General features: G+C 41.8%; 1 protein-coding gene across 1 annotated transcript in view; it reads left to right on the top strand.

Moving 5' to 3' along the window:
* Positions 1 to 18552, top strand: part of malrd1 (MAM and LDL receptor class A domain containing 1) — a gene marked incomplete at its 5' end in the record, with an annotated part of 113797 nt that overhangs the window by 27388 nt on the left and 67857 nt on the right. Inside the window, 4 exons of the mRNA XM_084048744.1 lie at positions 1107 to 1354; positions 5151 to 5433; positions 16063 to 16308; positions 17373 to 17530. Of these exons, the coding sequence (XP_083904870.1) occupies positions 1107 to 1354; positions 5151 to 5433; positions 16063 to 16308; positions 17373 to 17530 (935 nt within the window). The remainder of the gene's footprint in view (positions 1 to 1106; positions 1355 to 5150; positions 5434 to 16062; positions 16309 to 17372; positions 17531 to 18552) is intronic.

Genomic DNA, 18552 nt, shown 5'->3' with positions numbered 1-18552 from the left:
AGCAGTAAATGGAAAAAAAATTACACTCATCATTTATTTACTTTAATTACAAGCTAAAATATAAACCTTGGTTGTAAAAAACCAAAGTTGTCCTTTAAGGTCAAAAGGATAAAACAAAAAAGTCCTGGGGACTTGTTTTCATTGTGGTCTATGTATTCAATTCATCAACATAGCATAAAAAATCACACCCAGTGTGAAGTGGGCGGTGTGTGGTCATCACAACATGACTCACTTAAAAAAAACATGAGAGTGTTTTTTTTAAGTCAGCTACGTAAAAAAACATGAAAGTGTTTTTTTTAAGTCCATACTGCTATTCATAGGGCTGCACATGTGTCATGTGTTTCGCTAGCCAATCGCAGTCCTGAATTCAGCCAATCACATTACAGCTAGTGGTGATGACACTAGTTGTAATGTGATTGGCTGACTTTGCAAAAGTATAGATTTGCATTGACTGTGGAAGGGTTAGCGTTGTAGACTATTGGCCAATCACGGTGCAGGATTGGTCAGTGTCCAAACCTCACTTATAGGGGGCGGTTACACCGCCCCAAAAACAACAACACAATAATACTTTTCATCAACAAATACAAAACACTATATGTGCAAAGGAGAAAAAGGAAAAATGGCAGCATTGAATGACACCTGTTATCTATGAAAATTTGCATTTACCTCCCCTTGTGGACTCCTGATAGATCGTTTTTCAGGCCAGTTTTGAAAGAAACCAGTGATACACATCATGGATTTAAAGGGTATTCCACATTTTGGTGACATTTTGGTAGTAGAATGAGAATTTCCCCATGTTCTATATTTGGGTTGTACAAGATCGTTGTCGCTCCCTCTAGTATTGTGGCTGTGGGTGTCACTCACTTTGGAGAAGTAGATTGTCAGGTCATTTTTGAGTGGTGCCAACCACTCCTATATCTGGCTTTGTCCGTGTGTCCGTATGTATGTATGTATAGTATGTATGTATGTCTGTCCACAAACATTGATGACAACATCAATACGGGGGTCAATACTGGGCTCATCAAAGGCACCACTCACTTCACACAGGGTGTGATTTTTATTTCAAGATAAGATAAAACATTTATTTTTATTCTGTTCTCTCACAGAGGGTTTCAGCGGACGCTGCAACTTTGAGTTTGACCTCTGCTCCTGGCGCCAAATCCGACTGGACGACTTTAACTGGCTGATCAAAGCGGGCAGCACTCCCACCGTCGGCACGGGCCCGTCGACCGACCACACCCTGAGAGACCCGTCCGGTCACTACCTCTACCTGGAGAGCTCTTTCCCTCAGGCGGCCGGAGACGCCGCCCGCATGATAGGACCCCAGCTGAGCCGGCGGAGCAAGCGGTGCAAGGTCAGGGTCAAGGGGAAAGGGCAGAAGGCAAACAAGTCAAGCACATTAAAGTGTTGTGAATTAGAGGGTAAGGTCATGTCGTGGGAATCGATACGACGAGTCCCGGTGGAAATCAATACGGGTGAGAGGAGGAGGAGGAGAAGGGATTTGATTTAGGAGGTGCAAAACTAGGTTAGAGATCAAAGGTTATTGTCACTTTATTTTTGCCGACCGCGTGATTAATGGAGATGGGGACAGCTGTTGAAAATACGTAATAAAGATTTTGATCATCAATAATCAAGTTAATATTCTTGTCAGAATCCTGTGCACAGAATAATGTTATGTGAATAAACTGCACAATATGGATTTCAGTGTATAACAGAACAGTAAGAGAAGACGTTACATTACGCAACAACACTTCTCTGATTTTAGTTACTGCAGCTAAGCTCCATACCTTCCTATAGCATGAATGTGTATTTCATGTTTCATACATTTAAAATATACAAAACATACAGTATCCTATTCTAGATGTTTTTATTGGCCAAACGTGTAATCCTCTTAACCCCGTTGAGGGCCATAGGGCGTTCCGCAGAGCTCTCATCTCACTATCTTCTGGGCCTGGGCTTTTGCTTCGTGCCAGCTCACTCTGATGTTCTTTAGGTCTTGGAGTGTGGAACGTCTCCAGGTGTTTCTCGGCCTACCCTGTTTCCTCTTTCCCAGGGCCTGTCTCGTGATGTTATTTGTGTCCGTGTATGTAATACAGGGGAAATGTATTTCCGTGGTCCTAAGCATGGTATTTCCAAATAGACTTTTGAAAATCTTTTGTATCATGTGAAACATCTATTTTTATTTATTTATTGATTGATTGATTGACTTATTGATTGCTGTATGGTTGCTGAGCTGTGATTGGGCTGTGGAGGGCAGCTAAAGTGCACAGACACAATTCAGAATTACATTTTCAGTTTGAAAGCAACATGAGTAAACAACAGTGACCTGGCCTTTCTCAGAGTGCCACTTATGAAGTTATTTATGCCCCCCCGTGTCCCCTTCCCCTAATGAAGTGGAAGAACATGAGCTGTTTTCCACACCTCAGGAATACTTCCAGTAATGAAGTTAAAAGGATGACGTGAGACAGTGGTTCCCAACCTTTTCTGGATCAGGGCTCACTAGAAAAAAAATCTCAAAAGCACTCGCAGCCCACCCAGCTGACCATTTAAAATATACAAGCTCACAGCACGTCACTTTGTGCCATGCTGCGAGTTGGTACATCTGATATTTTCGGGGGGAAAATTAAGTGTTTTTAAAAAATGTATAATTTTTTTTTAACACATCTTCTCTTCTGGGGGTCCCTGGCACAAAACATTTTCAGATGGGTGGTCCCTGGCCAAATTCATATTATTTTGAGGGTCCTTGGCACGAAAAAGTTTGAGAACCACTGATTTAGAATAGACAACATTTGTAGAATCGGCCCCATGCAATTCAATTCAATTTTATTATTATAATTAGTGTCTTAAAGTGTTTAAATAAGTGTCAAATCACAACAAGTTGTCTCAAGACACTTTACATGTAGAGAAGAGACCCGACAGTCCCACCCTCAGCAAGCAATTTTACGACAGTGGCAACGAAAAACTCCCCCTTAACTGGAAGAAACGTCAGGCAGACCCTAGGCTCTAGGGTGGGGGCCTTCTGCCTCAACCGTGTCGGGGGGGGAAAGAAGAGAGAGACAGGGAGAGACAGAGGAGAGACAGAAAGAGATACTGTACATGTAGTAGCAATAGTAGCAAATATAATAGTGTAAGATAGTATATGATAGTACAACAATAATGTGTATACAGTATATAATGGTATAACATAAGAATGTTAAGATAATATACAGTATAGTGTAGTGTAGTAGAAATCCACGGTCGTGCTCCATTGAGAAGCCCGGTCCGCAGTCACACTCTTGAGCCCGCAGCTGAGGGTCCGTAGTGACAGTCCATGGAACTGTGACGTGGGAGATAAAAGAAACATCCGGGGAGCGGGTCCCCGGGTGTAGAATTAGTGGCAGGCCTTACTAGAGCGTGAATCCGTACAGTGTTAATTACGATTGTACCAGTGGGACACAAACCCACACAACCATGCAGGTCTTAATGGGTTGAGTGGTCAGATGAGTGGGCCGTGTGCATTTTCAGAGCATGTTTATTTTGATCATCAATCAATCGATTGTGTTCTGGCTTGGATCAATGGAACTATCCTAGTATAATAATGTTTTACATTATTTCTTTAAAAAATATTAATGTCATATTATCAACAAAATCTTAGTGTTTTGCCAATTATTTGGGGGCCCACTTGTAATATCCCCACGGCCCGCCAGCGGGCACTGGCCCACAGGTTGAGAACCAGTGATGTAATAGGTACACAGTCCTGCCCGGTCTGAGATCAACCAGCATGTGATGACATCTTTTGATTGATGGACAGTAGTTCGGCATTAAAAGGGTGTTTTTCCCCTTTTCTGTGAATTCTTAAGAGACCCTTCGGCTGTTTTTAATCAATTGATCTTCAATTCCTACTAGCTCCCAAACACAATTAATATTAAAAGAATTATTGATTATAAAAAATAAAATAAAAACTCTGAGAAACAAATTAACCCATCGGGAGGACTCTCCCTTTTCTCTCCCATCATCTGTGTGTGTGTGTGTGTGTGTGTGTGTGTGTGTGTGTGCGTGTGTACTTTTACTGAAGTAAATTCTGAATGCCGGACGTTTACTTACATACTGTGGTGTGGTATTGATACTTTTACTCAAGTAAAAAAATGTGAGTACTTCTTCCACCACCGCATCTGAGCACATTATTTAAACTAGCCAAATCACCTTTGTGTGCATAGTGTGTCAACATCACATTTGAGTCGCTTCGGTTGGGTTGATCTGTCTTGTCTGGAAGCACCTCGTGGCTGACTGCTCTGTGGACGTGGTGCATCATGTACGTGTCACATAGACCCAGGTCTGTCTGTCAAATCAATCACAAGGTCAGCCAACGGGACCAATTAAGCAGAAGAAAGAGGAGGAGGCTGGGGAGGGAGAGATGTGAAGCCCGGAGGACAGGCAGAGAAGAGTGTGTGTGAGAGAGAGAGAGAGAGAGCTTCTGAGCACACTCCTGAGAGAGGGAGGTGGTATAGAGGTAGCAGTCTGCAGTATTAACAAACACGCCCCGGCATCTGGTACCATTTTGAGAGGAGCGTGGAGTTTGTGATTTCCTCGTGCTGCTGCATGCAGAGACCAGCTCTGTTGCCAAGCCTTGATGGACACAGGAAATGAAAGGAAAAGTGCACAGATTATGTAGCTAATGTAATAATGTACATGTAGTTTAATTATACATCTGCACGTTCTGCAGTGACATTCCATGGTTTTGTAATAAAGAAGGCGTAATTAGACAGAAACAACAATATCTGCGATAAATGATGGCTGTTGTTTTGCAGTCGTTTTGTTTTTCTAAGCCATTACCCAATCTGGGAACCCATCGGGAGAGATTAGCTATTACCAAACCGATCACTATTCTGTCAAGGCCAAGTGAATAACATATTTTGTACCATTAGTTGCTACACATTCAGGTGCACAACGTTTTCTTATATCCTTACACACACACACACACACACACACACACACACACACACACACACACACACACTTGTCTTAAATATACTGCAGTGGCTTCTAAGTTTTACCATGTACGCAAATCAAAAAAACGTATGCCTATGTTCCAAAATGCCTCAATTCGCTCATTCTCCTCGTCTCTCTCTCTCTCTCTCTCTCTCTCTCTCTCTCTCTCTCTCTCTCTCTAGATGAGATTCTACCTGCACATGTCTGGGGATGGCACCGGAACGCTCAACGTGTTCCAGAGGAGCGGAGGAACGTTTCATCTCCTCCTGAACCTGACGGGGGACCAGGGCAACTACTGGCAGATGAGGGAGATTCCCCTGAGCTCTCCTCCCGGTGACTTCCAGGTCGTCTTCGAAGGCAAAGTGGGAAGGAACCCCAAAGGAGACATCTGCCTGGACGACATCACCTTCTCCCCGGGGTGCCTGCTCACTGAAGATGGTGAAAACTCCTCTCCACCTGCAGGAGGTAGGCTTTGATGATGATTACTCTGTTTCATCCTCTCCTCCCGCCTCAGTGACTCGGAGATATTAACCCATTCAACCCGGGAACACATGCCATGCAATTTTTTAGCTATAACCATTATTTTATATGTTGGGCTATTCAAAAATAGCAGATCTACAAGCTCATGTGCCACACTACAAGCTTGTAGAGCTGCTATTAAAAAAAATCTTTAAATATGTTTTTTGAAGCGAACATTTTTAACTCAAATCTTTGCTTCTGGGGGATTCTACAAATGTCTTCTAAATCCTAACAGTTTTTTTTAAATAACTTATGTTGCTATAACATCAGTGGTTCTCAAACTTTTTTCATGTCAAGAACCACCCAAAAGTATATGTATTTGTCCACGGACCCCCCCCCCCCATCTCAAAATATTTCATACAGAAGCAAAGATTTGAGTTAAAAATGTATATATAGATATTCAAAGATTTGCACACATTTTCATGATTTCTTTAAAAAAAAATGCAGATCTACAAGCTCATAGTGCGGCACTTGGTGCCGCACTATGAGCTTGTATATCTGCTATTTTTGAATAGCCAAAGACATCTAAAATGACACAGATGCGTTCCCGTATTGAATGGGTTAAATAACATTGACATGGGGGTGGGCTGTGGGAGTTTTGTTACTGCTTGTGCATTATAAACATGAGTGAAGAGTCACAAGGTGACAAAAAAAGTTACGTCTGAACTGTTTAAGGGGAACTGGTGTCACACCAGTTGCATTCTGCAGGGTGTTGACTCTGATTAGTCTCAGACATACTGTCTAAGTCCAAATTAGAAGAGCAAAGTATCATCAACCCTTGACAGTGCAAAATAAATGCATTATGCTGACTTGGACTCCTCATTATGCACCTAATTTGCATTTTTATTTATTTATTTTGGACCAAAAAGTATTGAAATTGTGGATAACCTTGTATGCAAACTTTTCGAGAACCATACTGCTACGTTTATTTCTGAAGATGTATCTTTGGGTAGGGAGGGGGTGCATTTCTGAATACGATATCTGTACCTTTTAGGTTCAGTAGGGTAGGGGTTCGATATGGGTCAACTTCGACAGTCCCCCTGTCTCCTGAATGGTTGGTCATTCTGGTTAATCAAACCACATTCTAACGCTCTGTCTGTCAGATAGGTTAACGTGTATGAAACATGTATTCAAAAGTGAATACATTCTGACGGAATGCTCCGTAAATTAATGCTCTCCTGGTGAATCCCGTCACTGTCAGCTGTGAATAAGAAGTGGCTGCTGATTCCATCTGTATCCTAGGGGGGACATGGTTGTCTACACCAGTAGTTCTCAAACTTTTTCCTGGCAAGGACCCCCAAAATGATATGCATTTGGCAGCGGACCCCCTATCTGAAAAGGTTTTGTCCCAGGGACCCCCAGAAGAGAAGATGTATGTTTAAAAACGAATTCAAAATTATTCAAAGCGCAGCCCAAAGTGACGTGCTGTGAGCTTTTAGATCTGCAAGATTTTGAATAGCCAACACATAAATGGATAAAGTGGTTAAAATGATTGTGATGCTACGTTAACTACTTTTGCTACACACAACCAGGCCACTTCGTGTTTCATTTTCTTGTATATAATATGCAAAGGATTAACTGTAGCCTGGCGCCAAATGAGGCTACTTTCTGATGAACCGAGGTGACGATTCCAGACAATATTAGTCATGGTCTGTCTAAGCACTTAACCAAATTGTGAGCCACAGAAACTTCAACTTAGGAACCATTCAACCTATTATGTTCCTCTGCATCCTTTCTATTCTTTATGAGGGAACCTTTAGGAGGCGAGACAAAACAACCAGAGCTGATTTATTGCCTTTGTCCTAGAGGCTATAATTGCCCTATCAAATTTATAGCCTTTCTCCTGTATTGGATGCTGGGGAAAGGAGGAGAATGGGGGATTCTGGATTGGCCATACTGAGGAGAGATGAAGCGTGCTTTGTGTGTGGCCCTAGTTAGACCCTGTGATTTCTCAGTCATCCCCTGAACTGATTGGGAGAGACTTGTATACAATAGCGCTGTTGTTTTTGCATCTCCTATGCATCGCTCTTTTGTGTGTCTGCCAGTCTCTCTGTCTGTCAGTGTGTTTTTTTTTCTCTCTCTCTCTGCCCACCTTTGTCTTTCCTGTGTCAATTTGCCACCTCATCTCCCCTCCTACAGATATTAGTCCTTCACCAACAAACTCTAATTTAGGCTGTCCTCACTGAGTGCGAATGCCAGTCTGGGCAAGTGCTACCCAGATTAAGCCTCATATCCAACTGTTAGTCCTTGTTCTCCTGCTGTGCTGAGCTTCACAACACTGCAGCTCACGCTGCAGTGTTGTGAAGGAACAGGGTTTGTCTTTATCTATGTCTGTCTCTGTCCCCACAAAGGTTGATCAATCACAGTTCAACTCATGCAATTAGCCTACGTGCATACAGCGAATCACACAGCTCAGTTCATACTGCTACGCCAATCTCAAGTCATGCTTCTACATGCATACAGTGAACCATGTACTGTAGCTCAACACACGCTGGTATATACGTGCATAAAACAAACCACAAAACCTAGCTCCATAGCATAGGTATTTAGCATATACACATTCACGTTAGCACATCATTGGTGATGTGAAGGCATTGTTTAAGATATAAATCACTATAGCCCAATGGAAACGGGCGTGGAAAGCTATTCTCCCACTACAGACTGAAGAAATGTTTTCAATTGACGTTTTAGGATGGAGCTGGCCATTATACAGTATATGGTGCTGTTCAGGACAGATAACTGCAAATTAACTTAGCTAACTGTTTGAAAGGCCAGGGAAGCTCCCATGCCATTATCTCTTTTCTTTAGTTGTTTGAGTGGCATTGAAACATCTATACACTATAATATACTTTTAGCTGCAGGTAATGACTAAGAAAGATATGAAGAAGATAAATCTGCACACTGCATGTAGCTCCCAGAAGTATACTTTAATGAGGACAACGTCAAGCACCTGTAAGAAGGATTATTTGAATGTGCGTGCTTTCCCTTAGACTCCATTTGTAAGGAAGAAAATATGCACAGGCATATTCTCATACATTCAGTTCATTTTAGGATTTTGCATATTATTAAGTTAGCTGACACTCTTAAGGCTAATTTATACTATGCGGAAATTATGTATTTTCAGTTAAACAAATACAGTAAATAAATACATAATCTTTGTGCTGCATAAATTTGACTAGAATGGGAGCCATCTTAGATGTGATAATGTAAGTCCTGGCAGTATAATACATATATGGAGTAATGCATATTATGTACATTGTACATATAATATAATATAATAGTAAGGAAACAATAGCCAAGAATAAGAATCACGTTTTTCGAACATAACATGCTTTTTTTTTAAAGGCAAGAGAATAGAGGAGAACGGTTAAAAGATGTGAGAGGTGATTCAGGGGCCAGACGAGAATGCCTTCCTTCATATTCCACTGCAAGATGTTCCAGCGAGGGGTGGAGAGGTGACGCAACCCGGGGGAAAAGTTGAAGTCGAGCTGGGCTTGTGAGCCCCTCACTGCTTCCAGCTTGGTTACTGCAGGATTTGGACCAGAGCAAATGCAGTATAGCACACTTTTTTAACTTGAGAACTACTTTTAAAATGACCAGCTCAACAAGGTCTACCCACCCAAACATAATTATAATTATTATCAATAGCGGCGCTGGCAAAGACAAACACACTTGGAATGGGACCACTTCCATACATTCTGTATGGAAGCGGTAGGTTTTTGGGTTCTTTGCCATGCACATTTTTATATAACTTTGTAATGCTACTGACGTTTGAAAACAAGCATTGCATTATGGGTTTGCCTACTATAGAAGTCGTGAAGGGAGCTGGCAGGCCCTCTTCATGTCAATCAATCAAGTTAAACTTAATTCAAGTGGCAGATGCCAAAAAGTGGAGCATTTTTATTTTTATTTTGAATTTGTTTTGGGGGCTTTTCTGCCTTTTATTTATAGAGTATTAGTTCAAGGATCAAGGTTGTACTTTGTAATTGTGTAGCAGACGTGAAGTCCACATACCAGCTCGGACAGTGTGATAAAAAACGGTGATGGAACCGATTACTGTTCCTCAAGGCTAGCCTGGCATGGCCAGGCTAATATCACTGCGTAGATATTAGTCTGGAATCTCTGTGTGGAACCTCCAAGGGGCGAATTCAAAAAATGCCTCTGGTGATAAACCCGCCCCATATTTCCATACTGGGCCCTGATTGGTGCCACACAACTTCAGGGGCAGGGAAATCAAATCACAAACGAGCAGGGCCAGACCAAACCTGCACTGGCAGATTTGTCTGGTTTCCAGGCTATGATAAGGCAGTACAGTATATAAAGAAGTGCACTATATGATGAAGTAATGTATTTACAGACAGACTTATGTCCCTCTAGGACATTTGATCTCTACTCCGTTCCATCATGATATCATTATATCTTCCTATAGGGATGAGCACAGGCTGAGCTCTTTGACAGGCCCCTGCTGGGCCATTATTTATTTGTAAACAAGCATGCAAGTCATGTAATGGGGCTGTCATCATCGATCTGTCATGTATTTTCAGGGAGTTTCATGTTTTTCGTGTAGTTTTTTTGATTGTGCGCCTCTTGCGGCGCTTCCTTCCCATCAGTGGGGTTGTTGATGTCTTCTTGTCATCAACGGCCTCCTTCAGCATCAGTCATCGTCTTGGTTTATACCTTTTACACTGTCTGATGATATGATAGGGCGGATTTCCCTGTGTGAGCTGATGAGGATGATCAGACATGACAGCAGCACCATGTTTTTTTGATGCTGGCAACAAGATGCTATCAGCATTTCTCATCTGAGAGAGAGAGAGAGGGAGAGGAGGAGACAACGATCGGGTTAGCCTTGTTTAATTTGTGTCGTAGTCATTGGGTTAGTGTAGTGGTTCTCAGTACATGCAGTACATTACATGGAAAGTCTTAGTGCATTACCTCATCATATAGTGTTTATACGGTATATTGTAATGTGTTATCATAATACTGTGTCATATAATATCATCTCTGTCGGGTGGAAACCTCATTATGTCCAAAACTGTTACTTTTCAGGATTCAAATGAAAAAATAGCAAGCTCAAAACGCGCCGCTTCGAGCTTGCAGATCTGCTACTTTTGATATTTTAGTGTGACGCTGTAGTATATGATCAAGTAGGGCGTTAATTTACGAAAAACACAAAAAGTTGAAATATGGAGATAAGAGTTTTTTTGACCGACAGCAACGATATAATTTACTGTACTGCCTTATCATACAATATACTGTACTGCCTTATCAGTTATCATATAATATACTGTACTACCTTATACGTTACTGCCAAGCGCCATTCACATTGAGTACTATAACTATAACTATAAACATATAGTTTTAAACATTGTTTAAAGTCAAATGGTGCAGAGTTCACACCAGCTACTGTATCAAAAGAAAATACAATGGTGAGCGATATAGTTATCGTTATCGTTATAGTCATAGTGTGAATGGCGCTTTATGCAGTATACCGTACTGCTTTATCATCAGCCTACTTTACTGGACTTTATTATCATATAATGCACTGCACAGGGCTCCTTGAGGAGTTACTTTGGTCTGTAACTCTGAGGGTTAGTTAAGATTGTATAGAGTTGATTGAGGTCCCAGATATAGAGAATTGCATCAAATGGGGGTCCTTGGCCCTCATGCATATCAAACTGATGGTCCTTGAAATGAAAAAGAGAACCCACTGTGTTAGCAGAGGAAAAAGATGAACAATGTCCACCCTTTGCCAAGCGTGATTGTTTGCATTTATTGATCTCTCTCCTATCGTTGCTGTCAGGCAGAAACCTCGTATCTATTATTTCAACTTTGTATTTATTTATTTTTCTTCATAAATTAATGTCCTGTTTTAAAATTAAACGTTTTCACCTATAATGACATGCCCAAATTATAGCCACCAGGGCTTAACAAGAGCTTGTGCCTAAATAATAAATATATTGGATCCATAATTCGATTCAGTTGGTTGTTTATTCCATTTCCTGAAACGTAATTAAACGTACAAGGTTTCTGCCCGACAGCGACAATATTATCAGTAGGCCACTGTCCTTGGGTTGGTATTGATAGAGGGAAAGGGAATCGGGATCAAAAAGTCACATCAGTAGCTCTTGAAGGCAGGTGCTGCCGCCAAAGCGAACTGAGATGAAGGAGCACAAAATTGAGCCGCACACCGATCGTTTGTTGCTCCCATTTTACTATAATCACGAGTGACGTTTGGAGCCCATGCTCTTCGTCAGACTGAAGGGGACAGAGAACACCTGTGTGTGTCAGGACGCTGGCCACAGATCAGCTCAGTCGTCCATGATGGAGACAAGCTGGGATCAGATCTCCTAGACCAGTGGTTCTCAAACATTTTCATGTCAAGGACCCCTAAATTGATATATATATATATTTGGCTGCAGATCCCCATCTGAAAAGATATTGTAGAGACCAAATAAGAATATACGTGTTTAATTTTTTTTTTTACAATCATTCTCAAATAGCTGAAGTAAAAATAGGGTTAAAGTGGTTAAATAGACCTTTATGCTCTTATTAACACATTTCTTTTTGAGAACCACTGTCCAAGACGCAGATGTCACAGCCCCGCCAGGCCGGGGGACCAAAACAGTGTGAGAGGTTTTAAACCTTTCATCATGGCGCGCTAGACTTGCACCAGGTGGCAGCGTGACACCCAGGGCAACCGACTTATGAAAGAGCCAAAGCAATGGGAGAGCGGCACAGACGGCCATGACAGGCCATGACATCCACTGTTTAAGCTTGCAGATTGGATTCATACCTTGCCGCACGACGGTGTATGTGGCAGCCGACGATAGCCAATCTACAAGCTCACGTTGTGGTCTACGATTCTCAGCTCTTCTCCACACGTGACACCATCGCACGATGGAGCATAAAAATGTGGCTTTAGCGTAGGTCCCTGGAACAAAAAATATTTAACCCATCAATCCGGGAGTGCCGCGCTATGAGCTTGTAGATCTGCTATTTTTGAAAAATCGTAGTAATAATAGTTTGCGCAAATCTTATTTTAACTCAAATCTTTGCTTCTGGGGGTCCCTGGAACAAACATTTTTAAATGGGGGGGGGGGGGGGGGTCTGCAGACAAATACATATCATCTTGGGGGTCCTTGACATGAAAAAAGTTTGAGAACCTAACCTAAAATCTAAAATGGGGGGGGGGGGGGTCTGCAGACAAATACATATCATCTTGGGGGTCCTTGACATGAAAAAAGTTTGAGAACCTAACCTAAAATCTAAAATGACACAGTATGCGTTCTTGGAATGCGAATACCAACAAATATACCAAACACACAAAGACACATGTGCAACATACTGAGAACATACTGAGAACTTATGTGTACTCGCAACTCCCGAGTCCTCATACAGTAGTATGTGCAACCGTAGACGCCACGGAAGCATTGACTACCTCGAATGGAGGAGTGGTTTCCTGCCTTCCCGTGTGGCCTGGCTGGGGTGGATTGCTTCTGGTCCTTTGCACCTGAAGAGGAACAAAGGATTTAGCAGGGTCTTATCCCCCCTTCCTCTACTTTAATTTAAGAAGGACCACCCCTTCTTCATCACGCCTCGCCTCATCTCCCTCTCTAATGCTCCCCATAGCCAAGAGCTGACCCCACTGGAATGTCTGGTGCCAAAAGAGGCAGACCCCCTTCCTTTCCCCACCCTCCTACACCCTATCATGATACAATGATTTGGGCTTGTTGCCCTATGCTCCTTTGTGTCGTATACTTGAGCCTCTAAAAGATGCACTGATGATAGCGCAGATGGACCGTTCTCACTTGAGTTGGCTTTTTTTATGCTCTTAACTTAATGTTAAGTACTCAAGGTGTTGTGTTTTCAGCCCTGTCTGCTGAAGACACACTGGGAAGGCTCCAACGTTCGATAGAAATCATTTCTTTTGCAACATTTTCTTTTTATTTGAAGTTAACGGACCATTCCAGTCATTTGGCATGTGGTGCTGTGTAATGTGACATTATTGCGAACCTTTTCTTTATTCTTTCATTTATTTAATGCAAGCTTTCAGGTGATATACCCAGCTTTAAATTCTCTGCTTCTCTAGCTGATTTTGCTGTCAGATTTAAGAAGCCATGCACGTTTGAATTTATTTCCTAAATAAATCTTCAGAGACTGTTCTCACGGCTAGAAATTAGTTTGTGCTTTAAAATGCATTTCAGTCAAGACAACTCTTGGATTGAATTATGCATTATATTTATTGAGCATAAAAATAATATTTATTGAGCAAGCTCACGATCTGTCGCAATGCAACGCACTGAAGAGATTGTTGGTGTAGAGGGAAAAAAGGAGCTGTATTATAGCAGTGGTTCTCAACCTTTTCAGCCCGCGACCCCCCAAAATAATCACATTTGAACTGGGGACCCCTCACCCTGACATCACTTGGAATTGTAGGAGTTGAGACATTACATTTAGTTTGCCTCAGTACCATAGATAAATATTGTGAAAATAGCGTGAGCTTGTAGATCGGCTATTTTCACCATTTTGACCTCTTTCTTATATTATTTGACATCTACGGGCCCCCCAAAAATCCTGTGGTCCTGGCTGTGACCCACAGGTTGAGAACCACTGGTATAGAGCCCTGCGGGGGACTCGGTCAACTAAGTACTGTGTATCGTTGCTGTCGGGCAGAAACCTCCATCTTATCTCTCTCTTTTTTTGTGAATTAACACCCTACTTGATCATACTACAGCGTAGTAGCAGATCCACAAGCTCGAAACGCGGCTCAAAGCGACGCGTTTCGAGCTTGTAGATCTGCTACTTTTGATGCTTTTGAATTTGAATCCTGAAAAGTAACAGTTTCCAACCGACAGAGACGATATAGGGTTTAAGTGGTCACGTATCATTTTTTTATACATCATGCAGTGGAATGATATTGAACACACCATATAGAGCTCTTAACATTTGACCTCTGAACTGAGTGAAGAGTGAAGCTGTCTATGAGGTGTTAATGTGTGTGTACGTGTGCATGTGGTGTTAATGTCTATGCAGTGTACATGTGAGGCACAGGGGTCATCAACATGCCGGCTTGTTTTTTTGCCACAGACATAAAAAATGAGGTCAATAATATTACCATAAATACTAAATGTATGCTATTCCAGTAGACACGATGGAGAACTCATGCTGTGTTTTTAAAGAGGGAGAGTGGTTAGTCCTCATCCCTTTGTACTTTATTTTATTTTATTAAGATAGTAAGTAGGAAAGCTGAGAGGGAAGGTACTGTCTTCTTGCGTGTAGATGGAGCAATTAGTAACAAAGTTTCAAAAATTCCTTTAAAGGTCAAGTGTATTATTGTTATTATTTCCATGGCCATCTCTGTACTTTTGTCTACTTTCTACTTCACTTTATTCTTCTTTCTAAATTGAACCAATGCTTTTCAAAGCATTAAAGACAATTTGAACAGTGAGAAGAATTATTCATCCATATTTTGTCATATTGACAAATGTCATTATAATATCTAAGCTTAAAAAACTGTTTTTTCCAGGCACCGTTCAATAAGCACGTTCTGTATCCGCCACCGTTTGGTACCTGGTTTAACAAGGTTTGAAAACCTGTCTGACTGTGTCTTTATTAGAGTGTTAATATCAATGGGCATTTGGGAAACTAAGCTCTTATCGTGTTATACTAAGTCAAAATCAGGTAATTCGTTGGCATGGAAGATTTTTTTTGGAATGGTTCTCGGCAGTGGCGTTTCTGGGTGTACTGGCACCTAAGGCCATTGGTTCTCAAAGTGGGGTCTGGGGACCCCCAGGGGTCCTTGGGGGGGTTCCAGGGGGTCCCCAGCAAAATTGCTTAATGGCATCAAAATCAATTTAACCACTTTAAATCTATTTTATACATCAGCATACAATGGACAGGAGGCATCTTGTCTTGATGAGAGTACCTGTTCTGAATATGAGCAGTGTGGATAATCCAATATCATGATGATGATGAGTGACTTGTAATCATATTCTGATTTGATTTGAGTAACAAGGTGTCCAATGATAATGTAGTAGAGTAAAAGAATAATTTTAAATGTATTGAAGTAAAAGTGAAAGTTGTGATGAGTAGGCTATTAACTCAAGTAAAGTATAGAACAGGGGTCTTCAACGTTTTCAGGCCAGGGACCCCCTAGCTGAGAGAGAGATGAAGCAGGGACCCCCTCTATATTGTATACAAATTGTGTTTAAGATTTAACTTTTTTTGTTTACTTGGTCTGCTCTTTGTTCCCTCTGCACCAAACACCTCTTTGCCAAAAAATAGCCGATCTACAAGCTCACAACGCCTCGCGCTGCGAGGCGTTGTGAGCTTGTAGATCGGCTATTTTTTGGCTAAAGTTCTCCTCAGAAAAGGGATGCTAGGGTTCAAGTGGTTAAGGTAAAAAAAAAAAATCCCATCACACAAAGATTTCGCGGACCCCCTGTAGTAACTCTGAGGACCCCCTAGGGGTCCGGGACCCCCTGTTGAAGACCCCTGGTATAGAAGTATTGAAACAAAGTACTTACATGTACTGTGTGCGTGTGCGTGTGTGTGTACGTGCTTGTGTGACAGGCTCGTGTCCTCATGACTTCCTCCAGTGTGACAGCGGCCAGTGCTTCGCTCCAGAGCGGAGCTGTGACTTCACAGATGACTGCGCAGACGGCACTGATGAAAGGGATTGTGGGGCGTCCTGCACCTTTGAGCACGGCCGCTGCGGTTGGAAGAGCTCCCGGGCCGATAACTTTGATTGGACGCTGGGCGCGGGGTCAGTCCAGAGCATACGACCTCCATTTGATCACACTTTGCAGAATGAAAAGGGTATGCAGTGCCGTTTTCCTTTTGCTTTATTATATCGTCGATGTCGGGCAGTAACCTCTTATCTCCGGACTTAAACTTTTTGTGTTTTTTCGTAAATTAATGCCCTACTACTTGATCATACTACAGCATCACTCAAAAGTAGCAGATCCATAAGCTCGAAGCTTTTGAGCTTGTAGATCTGCTACTTTTGCTATTTTTTTTATTTGAATCCTGAAAAGTAACAGATTTGGAGGTTTCCACCCGACAGAGACGATATTGTCAGTTGCACATTAAAAAGTTATTTTGTTCATTGAGAAGGTTGTATGTTTAATAGTCCCACATTCCTCTGTTGAATTCTGCCCATCACATGCAGTATTACTGAAGTTAGGCTGAGAATTGATTGTACTGATTGCAGAAAATGATTGCCACCATGTACGTGAAAAATATCTCCTATTATTATGAATAACTGCAGTATTACATGCTGCTAAAATACATTACTCTTCAGATTTTAATCATTTAATCATGGATCAAGTGAAATGCCGGAAATCCTGTTCTCTCTTTGGAAGTGAGAACTGATAAGGCCCCCCGGCAGTAGTCGAAAGGAACAAAGTACATTTAATTGAGTACTGCACTTTAAAAAAAAAATCTGTACTGCGATGTGACGCGTTGTGAGCTTGTAGGTCTGATATTTTTACTATTATTATGATTTGAAAAATTCTGGGATTTTTATCAATATATAGCAATGCATTGATATTTAAAAGAAAATGTACTTTGTTATTTGTACTTTTAAACACTTACAGTAAGTAAAAAAAAAAGAGCACATACTTTTGAGTACTTGAGTACTCCAGTACTTAAACTCAATTACAAATTTGATTGAGCAACTTTCACTTGTAGTTGAGTAATATTTGACCTGGAGTATCTATACTTTCACTCAAGTACTGGAGTTGAGCACTTTGTCCTCCACTGATCTCACTTTCTGTGAGAAGAGATAGAGCTACCAGTCTTTCCATCAATCTGTCTGTGTTTCTCTTTCCTCTGTCTGACCTCATTCTGGCTCTCTCTCTTTCATCTATGTCTGTCTTAAGGGCACTTCGTTTATCTGGAGGCTACGCCGGTGGGACTGAAGGGCGATAAAGCCCATATCAGGAGCTCTGTTTGGAAAGAGTCTAGTGCCATCTGCAAACTCTCCTTCTGGTATTACATCTCCCGTAAGGCCTCAGGAACCATCCGTCTGCTGATCAAGGTAAGTCATTCATAGACAAACAATAGGTTATTTTAGTTTGGGTCCGGTGACAACAGTGTCTTGACTAAATAAACTGATATCAGCAGGACATTTGCCGTCGGGCAGACAAACACAGCCAATTGCCCCTCCCGTTTTTAGGCGTGAACTTCTGGGAACTCCGATTACAGCCGATGTAATAGAAAATAGACCACGTACAAGCTCACAATGTGTGGCATCGTGGCACGTTGTGAGCTTGTAGATTTGCTATTTTTTGCTACTTTAGATTTATTTTTCAAGTGAAAGTGGTTCATTCTGTTTTGTGACTATAAATATTTAAGAGCTCATGACTAATTCATAACTACATCGGATAGATACGAGCACAGGTTCTTTTATCCATTTCCTGGAAAATAACCCTTTTGGACACGTTTCCGTCCAACAGCAACGATGAAGAACTCTCTGCAGATTCACTACCTATCCACCTTGAAATGTGGTCCCCATGGTTACCTATGGAAATGAGTAGATGATAATTAAGATGATCCTTATTAAAACCAGTGTCTAGTTTTCATGGTTGTGTTCACTTGAGGAGAAGGTAAACCAAACAGCTACCGTCTGTCTCTGTGCGTTTGTCCAGTGGCCACTGTCTGGGGGGCCCACAAAAGCGTTAAAATGACCCCAGAAGTGTTTTAAAGTGAAATACCCCTTTTAAGTGATTAACCAACTAGCTTGTCTGTTTACGTGCACCTTTGCCATGTCAGCGTGCGTCGGTGTACAGTAAAACACTGCGTGTCCTTGTGTGCGCATGAGCCTACATACACAATGGAAAGCGTTTAGTGTAATTTGCAGAAAGGCAGGTGGGCGAGTCATCATGTAAATTTGCAAGACTTTGTTTTCCATCAAACAGCGAGGGGTGATATCCCGCCAAGTGGAATTAGCATAGCATTACTCTACGCAACTGCTGCAGCCAATATACTGTACCTAGTGCTGTGCACCGCAGTGTGTGTGGGTGCACGTGTGTGCGGTGTGCGTGTGCATGTGTGTGTGTG

The sequence above is a fragment of the Gymnoscopelus microlampas genome, assembly GCF_963454915.1.
Source record: "Gymnoscopelus microlampas genome assembly, chromosome: 22".
NCBI classification, from domain to species: domain Eukaryota; kingdom Metazoa; phylum Chordata; class Actinopteri; order Myctophiformes; family Myctophidae; genus Gymnoscopelus; species Gymnoscopelus microlampas.
The sequence above is the reverse complement of the archived record's forward strand: the minus strand, read 5'-3'. Positions and strand labels throughout refer to the sequence as shown.